Below are 21,902 nucleotides of genomic sequence, written 5' to 3'. Positions count from 1 at the left end.
ATGTCCGTCTTCAAAGACCATTATCTCAAAAAGCATTTATCAGAAAACTGTCAAATCCTCCTCCGTCCCGACGGAGAACGAGGAATTTTCGCCTCCCAAGACTTAAAATCAGGAGATCTCCTTTTCCAAGATAGACCTTTACTTCTGGGCCCTAAAAATGCTGTCACTGCTGTTCAGTGCTCATGCTGTTATAAATCTAATGCGGATTTAAAACCCTGCAGAAAGGGGTGCTCTTTGCCATTGTGCGAAGATTGTTCGAAGGACAAAGAAGAACATGAACAAGATTGCACGATGCTGAGGAATTTGGGTATTTGTGATAGTAAGGATAATGGATATAAATATATATATATATATATATATATATATATACTAAGTATATATCATTGCAATTATTTTTTTTAGCAAATTCCTGGAGCCTGAACGTCCTCCGAGCTCTGACTCCGTTGCGTGCACTGCGTTTGCAAGAAAAAGATAAAAACGTCTTGAAATTATTAAAATCACTCAAGAACATTTCAACTAGAGATGAATTGGATAGTTTTTTGAGATTATTAGATAATCCTAATATCATAGATGTACAAGATATTGAATTTATGCATCAAGTTTGTAGTATTCTGCAAACTAATTCTTTTGAAGTGCCTGTTGTCAACTGTGGGGTGGAAATTAGTTATATCAGAGGTATATTATATATATATATATATATATATATATATAATTAACCTGGTAAAAATTCTTACTGGTTAAATTTGTTGAGAATGTGCAATATTTTTCTATAACTTTCGTAACTTTTAAACCGTAGCATGAATAGTAATTATGTATTAAGTAAATTTGTTCTCGATCAAATCATCTTCAACTTTGTCTAACATTATAATGCTCTACAAGAACTCGATCTACTTACAAAATGATTTTTTATGTAGGCATTTATCCCATGGCGGCTATGTTGAATCATTCGTGTGCGCCGAACGTGCGCCATTCTTTTGTTAAAGAAAAGGCAGAGGATTCGGTAAAAGGTAAAAACTTATTATAATTATTATATAAATTATATTTTATTATTTTATTGCTTACTCTTTTATCTAGGGGGTGTACAATTTTCGCCGATTTTAGAATTTCGTGCAAGACAAGATGTAAAATGTGGAGAAGAATTATTCATTACCTACTGCGATATCACTGATGTGACATCAGTCCGGCTCAAAAAATTGTCTTTGACTAAAGGATTCTTGTGCAAATGTCCAAGATGCTCAGATAGGACGGTAAATTATTTTATAATATGTATCATATAATTTTAATGTGCCTGTATGAAATCGCCATTTAACAACAAAAAAGAACAACTTTTATGCTGATTTTGATTAGGAATTTGGCACAAATATTTCTGCATTCAAGTGTGCGAACCAAGATAAAGACTGTGCAGGTATGATGTTACCGCAGGAGCCCCTAAAATTATCTACAGATTACATTTGTATATCTTGCAACTTTATTTTAAATAAAGATTTAGTAGAAGATTATCAAAAATCTGCAACAGCATTATTGGCAACTTTGAAAAATGGACAGTTAGACAAGGTAAGCGCTACCATCTGGTTCATACTGTCTGAAACTATTTATATAATAAATTTATTTAATTATTTAATTATTACAGGTGATAAAGTTTTTACAAAAAAACAAAGAATCAAATTGGCTGCCTCAATGTAGTTTTGTATACATAAAATTAAAAATGCATTTAATTTCTAATTTAGGACATCAAGAAGGATTCCAATGGCATGGTACATATAAATCTGTATTAAACTTTAATTGAAAATCATTATCATATTATGCTTGCAGAACTGATGACTGAACACTTGTTATTGAAAAAACAAGCATGTGATGATATTTTACAATTTCTCACCAGAGTAAATTATTGTAAATCAACTCTGTATGGTTCAGTATTGCATGAAGCTCAAAAATGTATTCGACATCTTTCACAAACAGAAGTAAATATAAAATGATTAAATATCTAGTCATTTAACTTTATTTATTCTTATTGTTGCAGAGTGATATAAAATTGGCGAATGATTATTTAAATGAAGCAAAAGACATTTTAAAAAATGATGTTACTGTTGTATTAGATGATTATTAAAGATCTTCCGCATTCTGCTTTAATATACAAGTGGGATTTAGTAGTATGTATATTATCCAAATAGATATACAAGTGGGATTTAGTAGTATGTATATTATCCAAATAGAATTAAAATAGAATGAGTCAAATAACGAATAATATTTTACAAAATTTATTCTTCATTTACTTTCAAAATATGTATATAATACAATCGAGCACCATAATTCCAATATCAACAGATATGTATAATAGTTATTTTATATATTTAAATTTCTTTTGTCATCAGTCAGCATTAAAAAAATCTTTATCAACTAGGCTGAGTATTTAAATTTCATTGTCAAATAATATCATTTAAAATAAATTGTTTGTAGTTACGCATTTGATTCAATGGCTGCATCAAGTGGTCCTACACCTTCTCCATAGTCTAATTCATCATCATATGCATCATAAGTGTCGTCTAGCTCAGCTGCTCCTTCTTTTGGTTCAGGACATTCAAGACATCTAAATAAAATAGAGATAATATTAACAAAAAAAGCATTAATCTATCATTTGAATTAGAATATTAATGTATAAAAAATGTACAAAATGTTGTTTATGCTTAATTTTTTCAATAATAAATTCTTAAAACAGATATAAAGTTATGTTTGTGTTTAAATTTTACCTGCTTTCATTAATTCCATAATTAATACAAGTGTCTCCAATACATTCACAACAACCATCATGGAACCATCGATAGCTGGAAGACCCCATAGTTTGACAATGATGTTTACATTTATTCCAAGACATACATTGAGATTGGTAAGCAACTGTGCAATTTACTGTTATGATATTGTCCCTGCTTTTAGGTTCAGTAACATCAGAGTCTACAGATTCTATAAAGCATTACAATTAGTATTTTATTATTAACTACATAAAAGTTAGTATTACTTACGTAAATAATACTCCTCTTTCTCATGCTGAATCCTGTATGGTGATTGATCAAAATCTACAGGAAATGTAAAAGTCAACCACCTTTGTAAAGGATCAGGATCTGAGGTCAAAGCTTTAAACAATCCTGGTATAGAATCATGAAAATCTTCAATATGACTTTTTTTGCTTAATACATTATTTGTCTCATTGGGCTTTGGGCACATATCTACACATGAACAACATTCGCTGTACAAGTAGCTTAGACAGCTAAAGCATTCCTTGCAACAGGAACAGTCTTTTAAATCGCATTTACAGGATTGAGTCAACATACATTTTGAAACAACACTTGCACATATAGCTTTGTTGCAACTCTCTGTAGGTCTGAATAAAACTACTGAAGCAATGAGAATTATAGCAAAAACAAGCCACTTTTTCATTTTCAAAAACTGGAAATAAAAAGGACTTAAAAGTTGGATAATCACTATTATTAATAAATCATAAAAAATTAATATATAACACTCAATTGTTGATAAATTAATAATATTACATAAAAATAAAAACTTGCTTATAAGTCTAAATAGATTAGTAATGTACAAAAGAAGTATACACAAATACAAGTAGTTTAATATTTAATCAACTCACTTTATTTTATTCCTGGTAATAAATAACTGTTTTAACGAAAAAACTACCTTATTTCAACAAAGGACAATTGAACCATCTCAACTTTAAAGGATTTCTAGGAATTATGTAAACAATAAATCAAAATAAAGAGAAAAAGAGCAAATACAAAAAAAATGCTGTCAAACGTACGTCATAGCAAAACAATGCGAGGTGTTATCCTTGGCCTTACACATTGGCAACACTGATAAATTATTTGAATTTACGCGGACTATAAAGGTATGAAAGAATAAATTAGCTCGTGCTTGTATCAATCATGCAATATGTAATTTAATAAAGTAAAATTATATTATAGTATATTTAGTAGTTTTCCACAGATTTGCATTGAAATTCATCGTCTACTATGGGCGTTTATTTAACAAAGAAAAAACAATATCCACATATCAAAATTCATATCATAGTATATCAACATTTTTAACTGAAGGATGAAATGTTATACCACATTCAGAATTCTTTACTAAATATGTACATAAATAAGTTTTATTTATTACATTTTATCTATACATTGTTTTCAGTTGATTTATTTATTCTATTATTTTTTTTACATTTGTTATACCTGAAATGGCATTTAAAACTCCGATCATCTATCAAATCTCTTCAAGCACCTTTATTTATTTGAATAAAATCCTCCTCTTGTATAAAAACATGGTGAATTCATTTATTAATAAAACATTCAACATATCTAAAAAAATATTGTTTATAAAATTTAATTCAATGAGTATTATCTAATATATACATCTCAAAAATGAGTATTAATTCTTAGTCAAGATGAGTTTTGATTTAGTGGCATCCACAACTTTTAACCACCATATTTTTATATTTTTTTAAAATAACATTAGTCTCGTCCAAGAAATATAAAACAGGTAACGGGAACAATTTCGTTGGAGCACAGCACGGTTTTGGAACCTACAATAAAAAAAATACAATTTTAAAAAACTATTTTTATTAAATTTCATATTAAAATTATATATCATATTAAATTTTTTACCTGTGTGGGGTTCATTAAGTGTACAAGTGTTTGTACAATTGCATGATTGGTTGCATTCATATGAGCATTTAATGGAAAATTACATTCTCCGCTGCAATAAAATGCTGGGTAACCTTCCGGAGCTATTATCCAGTCCTAAAAATTTAAATAAACACTGATAGAACATTTTCAAAATATTAATAATGTTAGATTTGGAGACTACCTTGATTTTTTTAAATATTCCTTTCACATTTGAAGCTTGAATAGAGAATTTATTTAAATTAAATTTATTTGCAAATTTTTAATTGTATTATTAGAAACATTGAGTCCTTGTATTGGAAAAACATTTAGATAATTTCATTTTATTGTTAAAAAAAATTAATATTTATAATAGATGTCTATATATAATGAATACATGGGTCATTTCAAGCAATGTTAATATGAGAATTATTTACCTGCCATTGTAAATCTTTGAAGTTTACATACAAAGTTTGAATTTGACAACTACGAGAAGATTTAGGCTGATACATTCCAGGATCTAAAATTATAACAATATATTAAAATGCATTTCAACAATATTTATATTAAATAATCAATCATCTTACCAGTATAAGGATTTCTATCATGTGTATAGTTTGGGCTGCTATTCTGATAATGATGATCGCTCTTCTTGCGCCTTCTTGCAGCGTCTCTTTTTCTTCTACCTTCAACGCTATGACGCCTTCTCCACGCACCCCTTCCGGCAACTCTGCTTTGCTCCATAGGCCCCCCTAAAGACTGACCGCCACGGGCTTCAAAAAATCCTACTATAAAAGCTTCTTTGTCAAAGTCTTCAGGATGATTGTGGTGGCGAGAGGTGATTATTCCTAGATCTTCTAGGTGCATTTCGTGAGCTGAAGAAAATTATAGTAAATTTGGTATTAGGCATATATTTTAGAATGCACAATTTATTGTTCAGGTATGCCTTATTACCTGGTCTATGTGATGGGGTAACAGAAATATATAAGCCTCTGTTATCATCATGTTTTTGAGCCCAAGATACCAATGCTGATGATACATTTAATTCAAGCCAGCCCTCAAAATCTCTAGTTGTATTAACAGACGATAACAGTTCTAGCTGCCTTTCACTAAATTAATAAATTTTCACGATTATCAATGCAAAATAAACTAAAGTGAATAAACTATCAATTATATATTATCTATGAAATTTGTGATGCCAAATTAAATTCAGTAATTATTCACAAAGCAACTGAAATGGATTAAAGAAAATACAAAAAGGACTAACCATTATCAAAGGAAGGGACTTACAAGATATGAATAATAATAAACTAACTTTTTAGTAACTCCAGATACAATTCTGTAAGCACTAACACTGAAAAGATGATCTTCATAATAATCGTCCTCGTTTTCCAAATACGTTTTATTTCCAGTCTGGTACAGACGAAGCTCTGCACCTCGAAGACCTGAATAGAATGAGTATTAATCTATAATTGCACTTATATATATATATATATATATATATATATATGTGTGTGTGTGTGTAAATTATAAATTACCTTCTGCTTCAGATTCTATATCAGATACATCAAAATACAAACGACGTCCAAGTTCATGAGGTCTTCTGGATGAATGGATTTTATGATCTGCAAAAAAAGAAATTATATATATACATATATATATATATATATATATATAAAAGTTTAAATAATCTAACTTAAATTAAATCGAGAAAGTCCTCTGCACTATAATTTAGTCACTCGTACGTTCTTCCTTAACTTGTAAGAGATGAACGGATTATTAGAGAAATTTATGCAAAATTAAAAAATCTATATGATTCTCTAATATAATAAAAGACTACAGCAACTCGACATAGTTCAAAATCGGAATTAAATGTAGCAAATTATAACATGCCCGTTGATAGCGTTATAACGTCTATAGATTCTGAACCATTCGATTAATATGAACAATGTATGAGAAAAATTTGTTGAAATAATCTACAAATATTGCTGATGACCAAAGACAGTAGAACGAATCGGTTTACGGTTAAATTCGCAATTTTCAACATTCGACTAATGCGGAACTTAGGTAACTCTAAAAGCCTGTAAAGATCATTACTCGTAATATTTTTTATTGATTATAAACAAAGGATCAAAATCAAAATAAAAAAATATCAAAATATTCTACAACAACTCGGTATACTCATAAATTATAATAAAAGATGAAAAATCTTCAGTGCGTCTGCTGATCCAGACGCGGTGTCTACGTCCATATCACAAAGCCGAGAACCGATATTTGTTTTAATGGATTTTTTCGAAAGATTATAAACGTAAAAGAAATAATAAGTATGTATATACATATAGACATATAAATGTACGTATGTATGTATGTATGTATATAAAAAAACAAACACCCAATTGAGACCTCACACGCTAAAAGAATGCGCCTACCTGTACAAGGAATGTCAGGGAGATAATTATTTTAGTGCCAGGTAATAAAAAAACAATGCAGATATTTCTACGAAGCTATTAAAAAATGGATTTGAAAGCTTCCAACGCACTTTACGAAATTATGCATAAATCTAGTGCAAATATTCGCACATCAATTCGATTGTTATTTTTTTATATAAAAACTAGTGGTGCATGGTATCGTGCCTTAAGGTAAATTGCTGGAACTTTACAAACCGATATTTGAATTTTTAAAAAGGTTGAACATTATTTGAAAATAAAAAAAAACAAATTTGTCTTCGATTTCTAACGGTTAAACATTATAAATCTTGGTACACAATCCATAGAATTGTAAACAAAATTTGTACTTATTATTAAAATCTCTATAAAATATCTGATAATTTCAAGTGCATATATTTAATGATCATTTTTGATGAATCAAATGCTTTTTGAATCATCAAATCGGTGAATATTGCTCTAGAAATCGTTGACGAAAAATTGTATCCGAACATGCATACATACATACACATACATATTACACATACATATTACACATACACACACATTCACACATATATCCTTTTTTTCTGAAGTATACCAAAATTGAAACATAAAGATATGCATAAGTTACCATTTTAGATTTTTTGAAATTGATTTACCCTATAGAAAATTTTAATAGCTTCAAAATTAATTCAATTGTCATTTTATATTCATAAATAAAAAAAAATTAGCTTTGCTACACTTTTCATGTTCTTCAATTTCTCTAAATAATCATATAATTCGAATAGTTTCTAAATTGTGGAAGCAGTTTACCAAGGCTATGACAGATTTATATTTTAACATTTGTAGTTTTATATATATTTTAATATTCAAAACAGTTTAAAGAATAGAGTGAGTTGTCTTTAGCAGTAATTACATATATACATATTATACGTAATAAAAATTAATTTTATCCGTTATTGTCTTCAGTTTCTAAACTGTTTATTATAACAATCATTTCTAGGTCATTAATAAACTTGAAAACACGGTTTTCCAAATAATATTATTATGCAATATTATAAATTTATTAAAGATAATGATGAACAGCTTAATATTAATGAATCCCAATAAAATTACTAACAAGTCAAAAATTGAAGTTGAACAATATTATAAACTATTTCATACTTCTACATATTTTTAAATGCTTATATATTGAAACATTTAACATTCGATTGTTTATATATATATATATATATATATATATACATATATACATATATGTATAAATTATTTTTACAAAGGAGATCATTTAACTCCTTTGATAACAAATCAATTCATAATTAAATCTGCAACTCACGTCTACTCTGGAATGTGACAATGACATCACTTTCATCAATAGCAATTAGATCCTCTCCACTCAAACTGGACATATCAGAGCTCCTGGTCTCCCTTGAATTTTCTTCCTCGGCTATAGACTTATACACATCCAACAAAAATTTAGGCGCACTTTTCTTTATAGGTATGTGATGTCGTTTTTTAGGTCTTGTCGGGAGTCCCAACAAATCCAAGATCTCGTGTTCTAATAGTATTTTTTCTTCTGTTGACATCACTCGTTGGATCATGGTTTGGTCCAGGCCATTGCTCATGTATAAACCAGAAAGGGAACATTGGCAGGGAATGGTTAGAAGGAATAGTATTGTGAGTGTTTTGAGGATCATTTTGAAGGATACATATAATAATAAGTGAGTTTATAAAAAAAAGGCACAGTTGGGCAATTAAAAACTAGTTTAATAAAATATTATTGGTGTGTTCACATTACGTTATTGTAACTTGTGTCACGATTTATAATATAATTAATTCATTAATTTTATTTTAGTTTAGCACAAACCACTCATTATTAAGCATAATATATTTATTCAAAGGTTTTTTACTAAATAAACAAACACAAAATGTTTTTAGCATTCGAGTTCTTCGTTCTTGTCAGTTCTTGTGAAATGACAGAATGACAGAATGACTGAATGTGGTACTTGAGCGCCTCTCGTGGCAGAACAATGAAAACTTGTTGACGGATAAATAAAATTCAAATGTAAACTTTCCAAAAAAATATAAAGTGTCTTTAACATAATTTTATAGTTACTAAGATGTAGATGCCATTATAAATATAAAATAGAAAAGAGACATTTTTATAATTCCACTTAGATTTACAAATCATTGCATAATGGTAAGATTTAATACAATTACTTATAAGCAATTATCAACATTTGTTTATCATTCATAAAGTTTATCCTATATTAATTCTATTTTCATTTAATCATAATATCATCAATATTATTTGAATAATATATTATATATATATCTATTATCCAGGGTACCAGACAACCTAGAAGAACCTCGCCGAGCAACTGGCAAAGTATAGTAAAAGATGAATACATTCCACTGAAAGTCGGTTCTATAGATGGTAAATAAGTTATAGAACATTAACTGGAGTTGTCATTATATATATAATTAATTTTAGCAACAGACACTCAGCCACATGACAGAGCAATAATCAGAGCTGAAACTTCAGAGTATTATCCGAATAAAAAAGTTACCGGTGAGGCCAGGAAGACTATATTTATAGGCAGATTGAATCCACATAGCACAGAAGTACTGACATAAATACTTGATTGCTTGACTGGTATTTTGAACTGCTGATTAATTATTACAGAATACGCTTATGAGATTTTTCTCAGAGTTTGGCAGGATCAGAAAGTGTCGTGTAGTTCGTGATATTGTTACAGGATTTTCAAAGAGGTATGCTTTCATAGAATATGAGCATTCTGCTGACGCCTTAAAAGCAAGTGAGAGAGCTGATGGAATGATTATTGATAAGGAGAAGATATTTGTAGACATGGAATGTGAACGGTAAATAGATATATCTGAATACTTTTATTTATATATATATATATATATATATATATAAATAAATAAAAGTACAACTATACTTTTATTGTAGAACTTTGAAAGGATGGAAACCTCGTCGCTTAGGAGGAGGATTTGGAGGACAAAAAGAATCAGGTACATTTTTGTTTATATTTTATTTCACATATATATATATATATATATATATATATATATATGAGAATAAACACAAATTTAATGTTATCAAGTATATATATATGTGTGTGTGTGTGTGTGTGTGTGTGTGTATAATGAAGACTTGATTTTCTTTATACAAAGTATTATTCGAAGCATGAAAAAACACTTTTTATTTAATTTTGGACTGGGAATTAAAGTCAATTACACAGCATTGTGAAATGTTGTGCAGAACAAAACATATATTTTTTGTGGGAGGGCCCCGCGATGTCCTTATATTTCATTCTTGCCCAAGTAGGTATAAGTTCTTATTAGAGATTGCCAGATGGCATGACAAGTGACAACAATCATAACCCCACTCATTATGTCAACATTAAATTTGTGTTTATTCTCATATTTGTGATTTTATGCAAATGAATCGTAGAAATATTAATTAAAAATGGGATTTAAATGCTGCGTACCCGATTGTAATAATAATTCAAAGTCCGAACACGTCGTATTACGTTCTTTTCCAAGTAAATCTTGTGACAAAGTAAGTATCCTAAAAAATATTGTTATTTGTATAATTTCAAACTCATTAGTTATTGTTTTCAAGATGCGTTTGAGGTGGCTCGATGCCATTAATAGAGACGATTTGAGGTGCAAAGATTTAGATAATTACAGAGTTTGCGATGAGCACTTCGAAGACGATTGTTTTTATCCAAAAGGTAGTGACAGATTGCAAAAGGGTCTTAAGAAAAGTGCTATACCTACTTTGAAGTTAACAGGTAAACCAGAGGAAGCACCTAAATTAAAAGAAGCACCTAAATTAAAAGAAGCACCTAAATCAAATGAAGCACCTAAATCAGATGAAGCACACATTATAGAGTTCGTGGATGAACTGGTTTATGTACTGGATTCTTCAGAATCTGAAGACAGTATGTCAATATTTGCAATATATTCTATACTTCTATAGTATCAACAATTATATTTTCTATTCTTATTTCAAGATGCATCTGAAACTCAATCTCAATCATGTGGTTCACCTCAAGTTCCGGATCATACATATGAAAATGTGACAATCAACAAAAAGCCCAGTTCGTACTTAACATTATGCATATTTTAAAATTTTGTATAATTTATATCTATTACCATTTTAGGACAACCACGTGCACGAACAGTTCTACAAACTTTAGGAATTGGCAAAATAGAATACTTGACGAAAAGGGAATTGAAAATGTATAACATGATCAAAGATCATGAAAAAACAATTAATGAGTTAAAACGACAAAAACTTACACTTGGAAAGCAGTTATATAGAGCAAAAGCAATGATTGCAAATTTAAAAGTTTTGAATAAAATGAATTTGAAACTTAGCTAAGAATAGAAATTATATATTCCTTGAAATTCTGTTTTGAAATGAAAGATTGGTTTATAATATGCGAGGTGTCAAGACTGAAATTTGTATTGAATGTGATTTCAATAAAGGATATTCAATAATATCAAGTTTCATTTGGAATTTAGTACTTTATTTTATTTATGTTAAGATATAATGTTTAATGTACATAAATATACATTTATATATATATATATATATATATATATACATATATAAATTAATTAAATTTCCCAAATATCTTGTATATATTGTTGGTATGATTTAAACATATATACGAGTAATGCATCTCGTTTAAAAAATGGGGGCATTTGTTATTAATAGAATTTGTAGACATTTTTTTGTTAAACAAATTTCATAGATACTCAATAATTAAATATTGTTTGGTTTTAGGTCAATTGAGGTTTGGAGGAAAAGCGAGACCATTTCTTAGACCTATTGACGCTTTCACAAGAAAACATTGAAGCTGTGTTTAGATTACTTTATTTTATAAATTTTGTACAATACTTCAAGAAATATACATGTATATATAAATATATTATCAAAAGAATTAATCAGTGTGAAATTTTCTATTACATTTTGAGATTAAATTTTTGATTAAGCATGAAATTGATAAAATAATTTTGAAGCAACATTTTATTTAAAACAACACGAATGCATATCTGGTACTTTATAAATATTATATTTAATTGAAAATGATAGGAATGCTATCATTAATAATCACAATAGTGATTTTAATTTTGTTTTTCTTTGTAATACAAATAACAAAGGTAATTGCTATGAAACTGTTGAATTGACATTACTTATATTATATTGTAATTCTTTTAATCTTATAGATTGAGGCAAGGAGTCATCATGGTCAACATAACTTGCCAAATATTGCTAATGGAATGTTTAGACCACACGAATCTCTTTTAGAACAAGATTTTGTGCTGGAAGATAATAATATTTTGTATATTTTTGATCAAAAAGATCCTTCTATTTTCGGACACCATAAGGAGAATCATGAAAAGGTATGCATATATATATATATATATATATATATATATATTGCAAAGAAATATACATTTATCTGAAAATGTACTTTTTACAGTTGATGAATGGAAATGACAAAAGGACAAGAAAGGGTTCAAGAAGCTTAGGACATCATCGAGATGCTTCACATGGTTTAGATTTGGAAAGTAAAGTTCCTGGTAAAAATAAGAATAAAAGAACCAGTGGTATGGACAACTTGTGTAGATTTGATAAAGATACTGGTTTGGATTTGTTTTTGATTATGCAGTTAATGAACGTTTTTGAAGGTGTTACCTTTCATGAATAGACAATACATTAAATTTTCATAAAAAAAATTGAACTTTGGACTTCAAAGTCATTGTGATAAATGTAGTATAGTTTAGAATTGTTTGTATATTATTAAAATAATATATAAGTATAATTTAAATAAGCTTTTTGATAGTTTTGTATTAAGTCACGCAGTCCTGTTAATTTGTTATATTATTTAACCTTATTTTAATCAATTTATCTTAATAATCTGTATTGGCCATTAAGTTTCTGTACTATTGATAATTCAAACAACGCATTTGTGCATTTTATTTATTATAGTTCTGTATCTTTTGAACGACTTGCTTAATGTGAATTATTAAGAATATTTGTACAAAGTTTTATATCATAATGCCCTAGACTTAGAGCAACGTTGGCAAAAGGTATTGTGAAAATAATTGCCACAATGTATGTAATTTGTTCGATACAAGAAAATTATCATAACCAAAGAGCAACAAGATGGAAAAGGGCTTTCTTTTGTTTGCGATCCTGATAGTTATTGGACAGAGATTTTTAATGCAAAACATGTAGCAACAAGTTGTACTGCTTGATGGAATTTAAATGTTATATTTATTGAAATAAAATTTATTCTTTATGTATTTTCTTAGAGCTTTTTGTAATAAAATATAATAAAAACAGCAAACATCCATTAAATAATTTTATATAATTATATATTTGTACCTGATATTGTTCATTGATGGCGATCCTAATATTGAGGACCTTGGATGTTCCGGAGGATCTATTTTGATGTCATTGTTCCTGATGATGGCTCATATCTGTAATCAAAAGAAACGTTCATTAATTGATGGAATTACTCTTTAAAATAGTAATAATTATTGTTTAAAATTTGTTTTAGTTGAGAACAGCAAGCGTCCAATTTATAATATCGTTGCCAAAAATAATAAAAAATGGCAAACGTCCAATTTATAATATCGTTGCCAAAAAAATAATTATAATAGCAAACGTCCAAATTATAATATCGTTGCCAGAAATATAATAAAACAGCAAACGTCCAGTTTATAATATCGTTGCTAAAAATATGATAAAAACGGCAAACGACCAATTTATAATATCGTTGCCAAAAATAATAAAAAATGACAAACGTCCAATTTATAATATCGTTGCCAAAAAAATAATTATAATAGCAAACGTCCAATTTATAATATTGTTGCCAAAAATATAATAAAAAGCAGCAAACGTCCAATTTGTAATATCGTTGCCAAAAATATAATAAAAAGCGGCAAACTTTCAATTTATAATATCGTTGCCAAAAATATAATAAAAACAGCAAAAGTCCAATTAATAATATTGTGTACTATATTAGTACCTGATAATTTCCATCACTGATGAAGATCTTAATATTGAGGACCTTGGATGTTCCAGAGGATCTACTTTGACGCCGTTGTTCCTGATGATGGCCCATATCTGTAATTAAAAGCGATTTTAATTAATAAATGGCATTACTATTTAAAATAGTAATAATTATTGTTAAAATTTTGTTTTAGTTGAGAACAGCAAGCGTCCAATTTATAATATCGTTGCCAAAAAAATAATAAAAATGGAAAACGTCCAATTTATAATATCGTTGCCAAAAATAATAAAAAATGGCAAACGTCCAATTTATAATATCGTTGCCAAAAAAATAATTATAATAGCAAACGTCCAATTTATAATATCGTTGCCAGAAATATAATAAAACAGCAAACGTCCAATTTATAATATCGTTGCTAAAAATATGATAAAAACGGCAAACGTCCAATTTATAATATCGTTGCCAAAAATAATAAAAAATGACAAACGTCCAATTTATAATATCGTTGCCAAAAAAATAATTATAATAGCAAACGTCCAATTTATAATAGCGATGCCAAAAATATAATAAAAACAGCAAAAGTCCAATTAATAATATTGTGTACTATATTAGTACCTGACAATTTCCATCACTGATGAAGATCTTAATATTGAGGACCTTGGATGTTCCAGAGGAACTACTTTGACGTCGTTATTCCTGATGATGGCTCATACCTCTGTAATTAAAAGAGACTTCAATTAATAAATGGCATTACTATTTAAAATAGTAAGAATTATTGTTTAAATTTTGTTTTAGTTGAGAACAGCAAGCGTCCAATTTATAATATCGTTGCCAAAAAAGTAATAAAAATGGCAAACGTCCAATTTATAATATCGTTGCCAAAAATAATAAAAAACGGCAAACGTCCAATTTATAATATCGTTGCCATAATTAATAAAAACAGCAAACGTCCAATTTATAATATCGTTGCTGGTCATTTTAAAAAATATAATAAAAACAGCAAACGCCTAAATAATAATTTCGTTGCCATATTCATCGTAAAATTAAAATATTAAAATAGTGTACGATGTATGTAATTTTTGTTCAATACAAAGATCATGATAATGAAAAAAATATGAACCAAATTTTCTAACAGGAAGGTTGATTGGTACTTTGCAAAAACTTCAAAAATAATTTCAAATTTTCATACAAAATTGTATTCAGCTCGTGCAATGCAATTGATTTATCATTATATTATCATTGCAGATACAATTGTATTGCTAAAATTGCATTTGAAACTTTCGTTAGTTGACAGTAGAGAGCCGCCATTTTCTTTCGGTAAAAAACCGAAAAATTTGATGTGGCTTTTTGTATAAAAAATATTGTACAGGCCCATATTTTAAATGTAATTAGATACACTGGATCGAAATGTATCGAATTTTCATTATTAATACATCATGGAAATGATTGTATTGTTTAAAACACAATAAAACCATCGGTTATGGTTATGGCCGCCATCTTGGATTTTCCAAAACCACAAATTTTAAATTGCGAAAAAAATGCAAAAATCCCAATCAATAATTAAAAAAGGTGCGATAATATCAAATAAATATACATATATTTATCGTACATCAACAAATAAAGCACGCACACGACATTTTGAAACACGCAAAATTTCGTTGGCATCTGAACCAGACGGCGTCACTTGCGGTGTTAATAAAATGCAATAATTATGCAAAATAATACAAAATAGAAGCACTTACCTTTTTTAAAAGGGTTGTACACCGGGACACACTTTTTAGACACTGTTTTGCTTTAAAATAATAATATTTACTTATTTGTTGCACTGCACCGCGCGGAGGTGTCAACAGTTCGGAGGCTAACGCGCTAATGAGCCGCGAGCTGATTAGTAGCTAATTTTATAGCTGTTGCACGGATTCAAAATGGCGGATGCTGATGCTGAAGAGAACAACCCCCGAAGGAAAACACAAATCCAGTTCGTTAAATCAGACTATATGGGCGAAATGATATGATAAATATAATAAACCGAGTTAAAACACAATTCCGCACACTAATTAAGCACTTTTCCTTGAGTAGCTAAAGATTACAACAGCTAATAGAATTGATTAAGCATTACACAGTAACAATCAATTTTAAAACAAATTATTGAAACCACATTAAAAATGAAGTACAATACCATGCTTTACACAATAAATATGCGAAAACTCAATCGCACACGTTAATTAACACATTTCTTTCACCAATCTGAATTTTGTATCTGTCAGTGACATACACAGCAACATTTTTTAACTAAATTATTAAAACTTCACACTGACACTAGCTGAAAATAACTTATAAAATATAAATCCTGGATATCAATTATTAAACAGCAAACCGCGTATTGTACTAATTAATTGAAAAAAATTCAAAGTAAATCTACTTGTTGACAATCAAATCATAACCGCATTTTCAAACACTAATAGTTTTACAAGTGTTAGCACCAAAATGGTAAAAAACGTTGGTAAACTCATTACTGATGCAAATTATCGTGTTATCAAATTATATAAACTATAAGTTATATTAATGAATATATAAATAAATAAACAAATTTTCCAATATTTTTTTGGTTTGAAATGACAGCAACATGTGAAGTACACAAACTTTGTTGCAGCGTCACCAACATTAAAAGTAATTCAAATTATCGCACAATATATATTTAAATAAATACACATTAAATATTAATTATAATTCAAATACGTATTGCTTAAGTACTCTAGAAATGATATTACAATATAAAATAATATATTTTTTTAGTTTTGGTTAAATTCTTTCACTCGTATGTCAAACCTGTACCAACGTCCATTTTGTAAATAACTATTTGAATTTCAACATTAAATATGATTATTTGTGTTTACCGAGTACAAGAACATAAAAACCTAATACATCAATACAATAGGTATGTTAATAATTTATTTAAAAAGATATTAGTATTTAGTACACAATGGTTTTTTACACACTGTTTTTTATGTGCATATAAGCACATAAAAAACAGTGTGTAAAAAACCATTTGCTGTAGCAACAAGCATATGTGCACACATAAGCTTCTCTATTTTTGCAGAATTATTAATTATAAGAACAACTATATTGATTTATAATTAAATTATGATTATATAAGTTTAAATGAAGATATTATGTACAAAATGATAATGAGAATAACATAACCATGTTATGATGACAAAATTCACAGTACAAATAAAGCAAGGTGTTATATTATTTATGGAGAATATTTATATATACTGCAAAAAAGGGTAAATATTTAATACAATGGGTATGTTGTTAATTACATAATTCATTAAAACACTTATTAGTATTCAGCTCACAATAGATTTTTAATCGGCCACAAGATATGCACACATAAGCTTCTTTATTTTTGCAGAATTATTAATTATAAGAACTGCGATGAATTTATAATGAAAATATGATTATTTTGGTGAAAATGAAGATATTATGTACAAAATGAGTACTCAGAATAACATAACCATGTTATGACATAACATAATTAATTCACAGAAAGGCACAATAACTGAATCTTTTCTGAAGATATTTGTATTCGCTGGCACAATAACTAAATCTTTCTAAAGATATTTGTATTCGCTGGCATATAATCTGCAATTTGAAGATATAAACATTTGCACAAGTACAAAACAAGACATTGTATGATTTATAAAGGATATTTGCATTTATATAGAATTAAGTCATTGTCTACAATCTGAATTAACTTTCTAGAATCTGGATTTTTCGTCTGGTTAAACTGGTAAGAACTCAATACATCAATACAAAGTGTATGTAAATAATTAGTTAATACATTAAAAAACTTGTTAGTATTTAGTACACAATAGTTTTTAATCTGCAACAAGCATATGCATGCATAAACTTCTCTATCTTTGCACAACTATTAATTATAAGAACAACTATATTGAATTTATAATGAAATTATGATTATTTAGGTTGAAATGAAGATGTCACACACAATCTGTTTACTAAGAACAACTTAACCATAGATACAATTTATTGAAAGGCAAAAGTTATTTATAAAGTATTTTCCTGTTCGCTTATATATATTCCACAATTTGAAGATGATTTACACGAATTTATTATGATTTTATTGTTGAATCAAGAGAAGTACTTCATACAGGTTACTAAACTGTACTTAATACAGGTTTTATACGTATAAAACCTTAATACATTAATACAATGGGTATGTTAATAATTACTTAATTCGCTTAAAAATTAGTATTTAGTACCAAGTTTCTTAAATGGCTAAAGTTTCTCTCTCTTTGTACGATTATCATTTATTTATTTATTTTATTACATTACGCACAGAATTGTTCCAAGTGGACTTATAATTATAATCATTACTAATACAACATAGTAGTATATATAATATAACAATCTCTTAAAATAACATAGAATAATTGTTAAACATATTTAAAAAACAAACTAAAACATATTTGAAAAGCAATATGTGTAAAGATTAAGTTGAGCAGTTGGAGATTATTTGATTTAGTGAACTATTATGATTATTATCTTTAATAATTGGATAAATTTTAGTACACATTACAATATGCGAATTGAACTAAGAATTAGATTTAGGAAAGGATAATCTAGAAACGTTAAAGAATAGTTGATAATATAATATTAATAAAAAGATAAAATACTAAAAAATTATATAAATATAATATTATTTATGAAGGATATTTATTCTCACTGGTAAAAACTTAATGCATCAATACAATTAGTATGTTAATAATTACTCAATTCATTCATAAACTTATTAGTATATAGTACACAATAAACTAATCAGTCACAAGCATATAAGCACGCATAAGCTTCTCTATTTTTACATGATTATTAATTTAAAAAACAACTATTTTGAATATATGATGAAATTTATTTTATCTAGGCTTAAAAGAAGATATGACACATAATCTGTATACTTAAAACTTTTACTTATGAAGGATATTTTTGTTCTCGCTGGCATATAATCGACAATTTGAATGAAGATGATAACAAATACACAGCAAGTCATTATATGGTTTATAAAGGATATTTTCATTTATATAGAATTTATATATAGTTATTGTCTATAATCTGGATTAATTTTCTAGAACCTGGATTATTCGTTTCGTTAAACTGATAAGAACTCGATCAATTCATCAATACAATGGGTATGTTAATAATTACTTATTTTATTCGAACACTTATTAGTAGGTATTTAGTACACAATAGTTTTTATTGGCAACAAGCATATAAATAAAAAACGACTTTAATGAATTATAATTCATTAAAATTAATCTAAATAAACTTAATTTAATTATTATAATAATTCAATTAAGTTTATTTAGGTTTACATGAAAATATAATACACAATTTGTTTACTTAGAACAACATAACAATGTTGTGAATGCAATTAGGAAATTTGCTTTATTAATCCATACGTTAATTAATTAATTAATTATAAAAACGACTTTAATGAATTATAATTCAATAAAATTAACCTAAATAAACTTAATTTAATTATTATAATAATTCAAATAAGTTTATTTAGGTTTACATGAAAATATAATACACAATTTGTTTACTTAGGACAACATAACAATGTTGTGAATGCAATTAGGACATTTGCTTTATTAATCCATACGTTAATTAATTAATTAATTATAAAAACGACTTTAATGAATTATAATTCATTAAAATTAACCTAAATAAACTTAATTTAATTATTATAATAATTCAATTAAGTTTATTTAGGTTTACATGAAAATATAATACACAATTTGTTTACTTAGGACAACATAACAATGTTGTGAATGCAATTAGGACATTTGCTTTATTAATCCATACGTTAATTAATTAATTAATTATAAAAACGACTTTAATGAATTATAATTCATTAAAATTAACCTAAATAAACTTAATTTAATTATTTGAATAATTCAATTAAGTTTATTTAGGTTTACATGAAAATATAATACACAATTTGTTTACTTAGGACAACATAACAATGTTGTGAATGCAATTAGGACATTTGCTTTATTAATCCATACGTTTCGATCTGCATCGAGACCGTCATTCAGTGAAACAAAGGCTACGCTGATTCATCGAAAACATAAATATATCTATAATAATAATACATCCAATAATAAAACAAATTTAATAAAGAAGCATATTTCTATTGCAGTTGAATATTTCATTTTTTCCTAATTGAATTGTTATTTATTGCATATTGTCATTTGTCAACATATGCGGGCAGCCGGGCCGCAAAAATATCTGCTGTGGGCCGCATGCGGCCCGCGGGCCGCGAGTTTGACACCCATGCCCTAGAGCAACGCGGTTCATTAATCATAAATGATAATGAACTAGTGAGGCACATGGCATCGTGCCTTAAGGCAAATTGCTGGGACTTTCCGTACCAAAAATTATTATATTTTTTAAAACGATTAACATTTTTGAAAAAGTTTTATTAAAAAAAAATAGATTTTTGAGAGTTTCTCAAATTTTTGGTGTTGTGTTTCATAAATTTAACACAAAATTACTTTTTTTTGAAAAAAAAAAATTATTGAAAAAAAATGTTTTCTTTATTTTGACATATTTTGAATGTAAACAAAATTTATACTTATTATTAAAATCTCTATAAAATATCTGATAATTTTATTTTGACATATTTTGAATGTAAACAAAATTTATACTTATTATTAAAATCTCTATAAAATATCTGATAATTTTATTTTTTGACCGCCAAATGGCATTTTTTTACTTTTTTTATTAGATCTCCGAAATCGCTAGACCTGCCTTCATGAAAATTTGTTCAATTCTTCATCTTGTCAATACAAGTAAAATGTTTTTTGAATTATTAAAATCGGATGCTCCGTTCTTTTAAAAACTGAGTTACCATTTATGGCCTGCCTTCGCCAAAAACTAATCAGCACGTCTAGTTATCAATATGAATCGAATGTTTTTTGAATTATTCAAATCGGTTGATCGGTGTTCCCGTAATTGTCGACGAAAATTTGTATCCGCACACACACACACACATACACGCACATAAACACACATACACACACACATACATACATTCATACAGATTCCTTAAGGTATGCCAAATGTTCAGAAGGTTTTGAAACGTAAAGATATATAAAAATTTTCATTTTCGATTTTTTTGCGATTACTATAACATGCTCTACGGGAAGTTAATAATGAATATTTCGAGACGGTGCTGGTTGATTATATGTAGGGCATAGTATTACAGTCTATAGTATAAAGTATTCTAGATCATACATTAAAGGTCATTAAAAGTCTGTAGGATAAAGTATTGTATAGATCATACATTAAAATCTAATAAGAGTCTCGTAACATATATATTTCAACAAATTTTAAAAAAATGTGTAACTATTTCGTGTTATTCTTTTTCCTTTTCACCTTTTTCTTGATTCAGGTTTGTTTTTCAAGGAGATACGGTAATTATAATATTTTTAGCTTCGATTGTATTTTTAGTGTTGCTTGTGGGTGTGTAAGTCCGCACGTGACGTGCAATGCGAACGTTTCATTTTATCGAGCGGATGTGGAAAACATTTATAGAAATTAAATTAAAATTTATTATTTGAAAAAAAATTATATTAATTCATATACATATATGTATAGTAGGGCAAGTCAATTTAAAAATAGCTTAAGCACATGTGATTTTGGATTCTAGGGATCAAATAAGAAACTTTATTTAA

At 27.6% G+C, this 21,902-nt stretch overlaps 4 protein-coding genes and 2 long non-coding RNA genes across 7 annotated transcripts; 3 read left to right on the top strand and 3 right to left on the bottom strand.

Annotated features, from left to right (window-relative positions):
* On the top strand, nt 1–1,775 carry LOC113380853 (SET domain-containing protein SmydA-8-like). Its single transcript, XM_026619923.1, has 6 exons — nt 1–319; nt 403–675; nt 915–1,007; nt 1,075–1,247; nt 1,348–1,554; nt 1,728–1,775. The coding sequence occupies exons 1-6, from the start codon at nt 1–3 to the stop codon at nt 1,773–1,775; spliced, it is 1,113 nt and encodes a 370-aa protein (XP_026475708.1).
* A 44-nt stretch (nt 1,776–1,819) lies between these two features.
* On the top strand, nt 1,820–2,585 carry LOC113375121. The gene is made up of 3 exons (XR_003367009.1): nt 1,820–1,961; nt 2,021–2,150; nt 2,458–2,585. It is a non-coding gene; the product is annotated as an uncharacterized LOC113375121 (long non-coding RNA).
* LOC113375111 (twisted gastrulation protein homolog 1-A-like) lies at nt 2,281–3,749 on the bottom strand. Its single transcript, XM_026615063.1, has 4 exons — nt 3,638–3,749; nt 3,018–3,441; nt 2,748–2,958; nt 2,281–2,587 (listed from the first exon to the last, which is right to left on the bottom strand). The coding sequence occupies exons 2-4, from the start codon at nt 3,430–3,432 to the stop codon at nt 2,458–2,460; spliced, it is 756 nt and encodes a 251-aa protein (XP_026470848.1). The 5' UTR covers nt 3,433–3,441; nt 3,638–3,749; the 3' UTR covers nt 2,281–2,457.
* A 537-nt stretch (nt 3,750–4,286) lies between these two features.
* On the bottom strand, nt 4,287–8,932 carry LOC113375085 (protein 60A-like). The gene is made up of 8 exons (XM_026615035.1): nt 8,421–8,932; nt 6,197–6,283; nt 5,974–6,103; nt 5,613–5,767; nt 5,246–5,533; nt 5,096–5,178; nt 4,662–4,796; nt 4,287–4,579 (listed from the first exon to the last, which is right to left on the bottom strand). Exons 1-8 carry the CDS (start codon nt 8,779–8,781, stop codon nt 4,454–4,456), a joined length of 1,365 nt encoding a protein of 454 aa, XP_026470820.1. The 5' UTR covers nt 8,782–8,932; the 3' UTR covers nt 4,287–4,453.
* A 203-nt stretch (nt 8,933–9,135) lies between these two features.
* LOC113375095 (U11/U12 small nuclear ribonucleoprotein 35 kDa protein-like) lies at nt 9,136–11,992 on the top strand. Of its 2 annotated transcripts, XM_026615046.1 has the most exons (8): nt 9,136–9,284; nt 9,431–9,521; nt 9,579–9,709; nt 9,771–9,967; nt 10,059–10,120; nt 10,906–11,055; nt 11,128–11,214; nt 11,278–11,567. In XM_026615046.1, the coding sequence occupies exons 1-8, from the start codon at nt 9,282–9,284 to the stop codon at nt 11,496–11,498; spliced, it is 942 nt and encodes a 313-aa protein (XP_026470831.1). In that variant the 5' UTR covers nt 9,136–9,281; the 3' UTR covers nt 11,499–11,567. The 2 variants fall into 2 exon arrangements, with proteins under 2 accessions (XP_026470831.1, XP_026470840.1); XM_026615055.1 differs by lacking the exons at nt 10,906–11,055; nt 11,128–11,214; nt 11,278–11,567 and adding an exon at nt 11,907–11,992.
* A 1,522-nt stretch (nt 11,993–13,514) lies between these two features.
* On the bottom strand, nt 13,515–14,861 carry LOC113375126. Its single transcript, XR_003367010.1, has 3 exons — nt 14,761–14,861; nt 14,161–14,258; nt 13,515–13,609 (listed from the first exon to the last, which is right to left on the bottom strand). It is a non-coding gene; the product is annotated as an uncharacterized LOC113375126 (long non-coding RNA).
* Between the last annotated feature and the right edge of the window lie 7,041 nt (nt 14,862–21,902).

This window comes from Ctenocephalides felis, unplaced genomic scaffold (genome assembly GCF_003426905.1).
Source record: "Ctenocephalides felis isolate EL2017-DRISC unplaced genomic scaffold, ASM342690v1 CF-g0.4_SCAFFOLD_00845, whole genome shotgun sequence".
Classification (NCBI taxonomy): domain Eukaryota; kingdom Metazoa; phylum Arthropoda; class Insecta; order Siphonaptera; family Pulicidae; genus Ctenocephalides; species Ctenocephalides felis.
The sequence above is the reverse complement of the archived record's forward strand: the minus strand, read 5'-3'. Positions and strand labels throughout refer to the sequence as shown.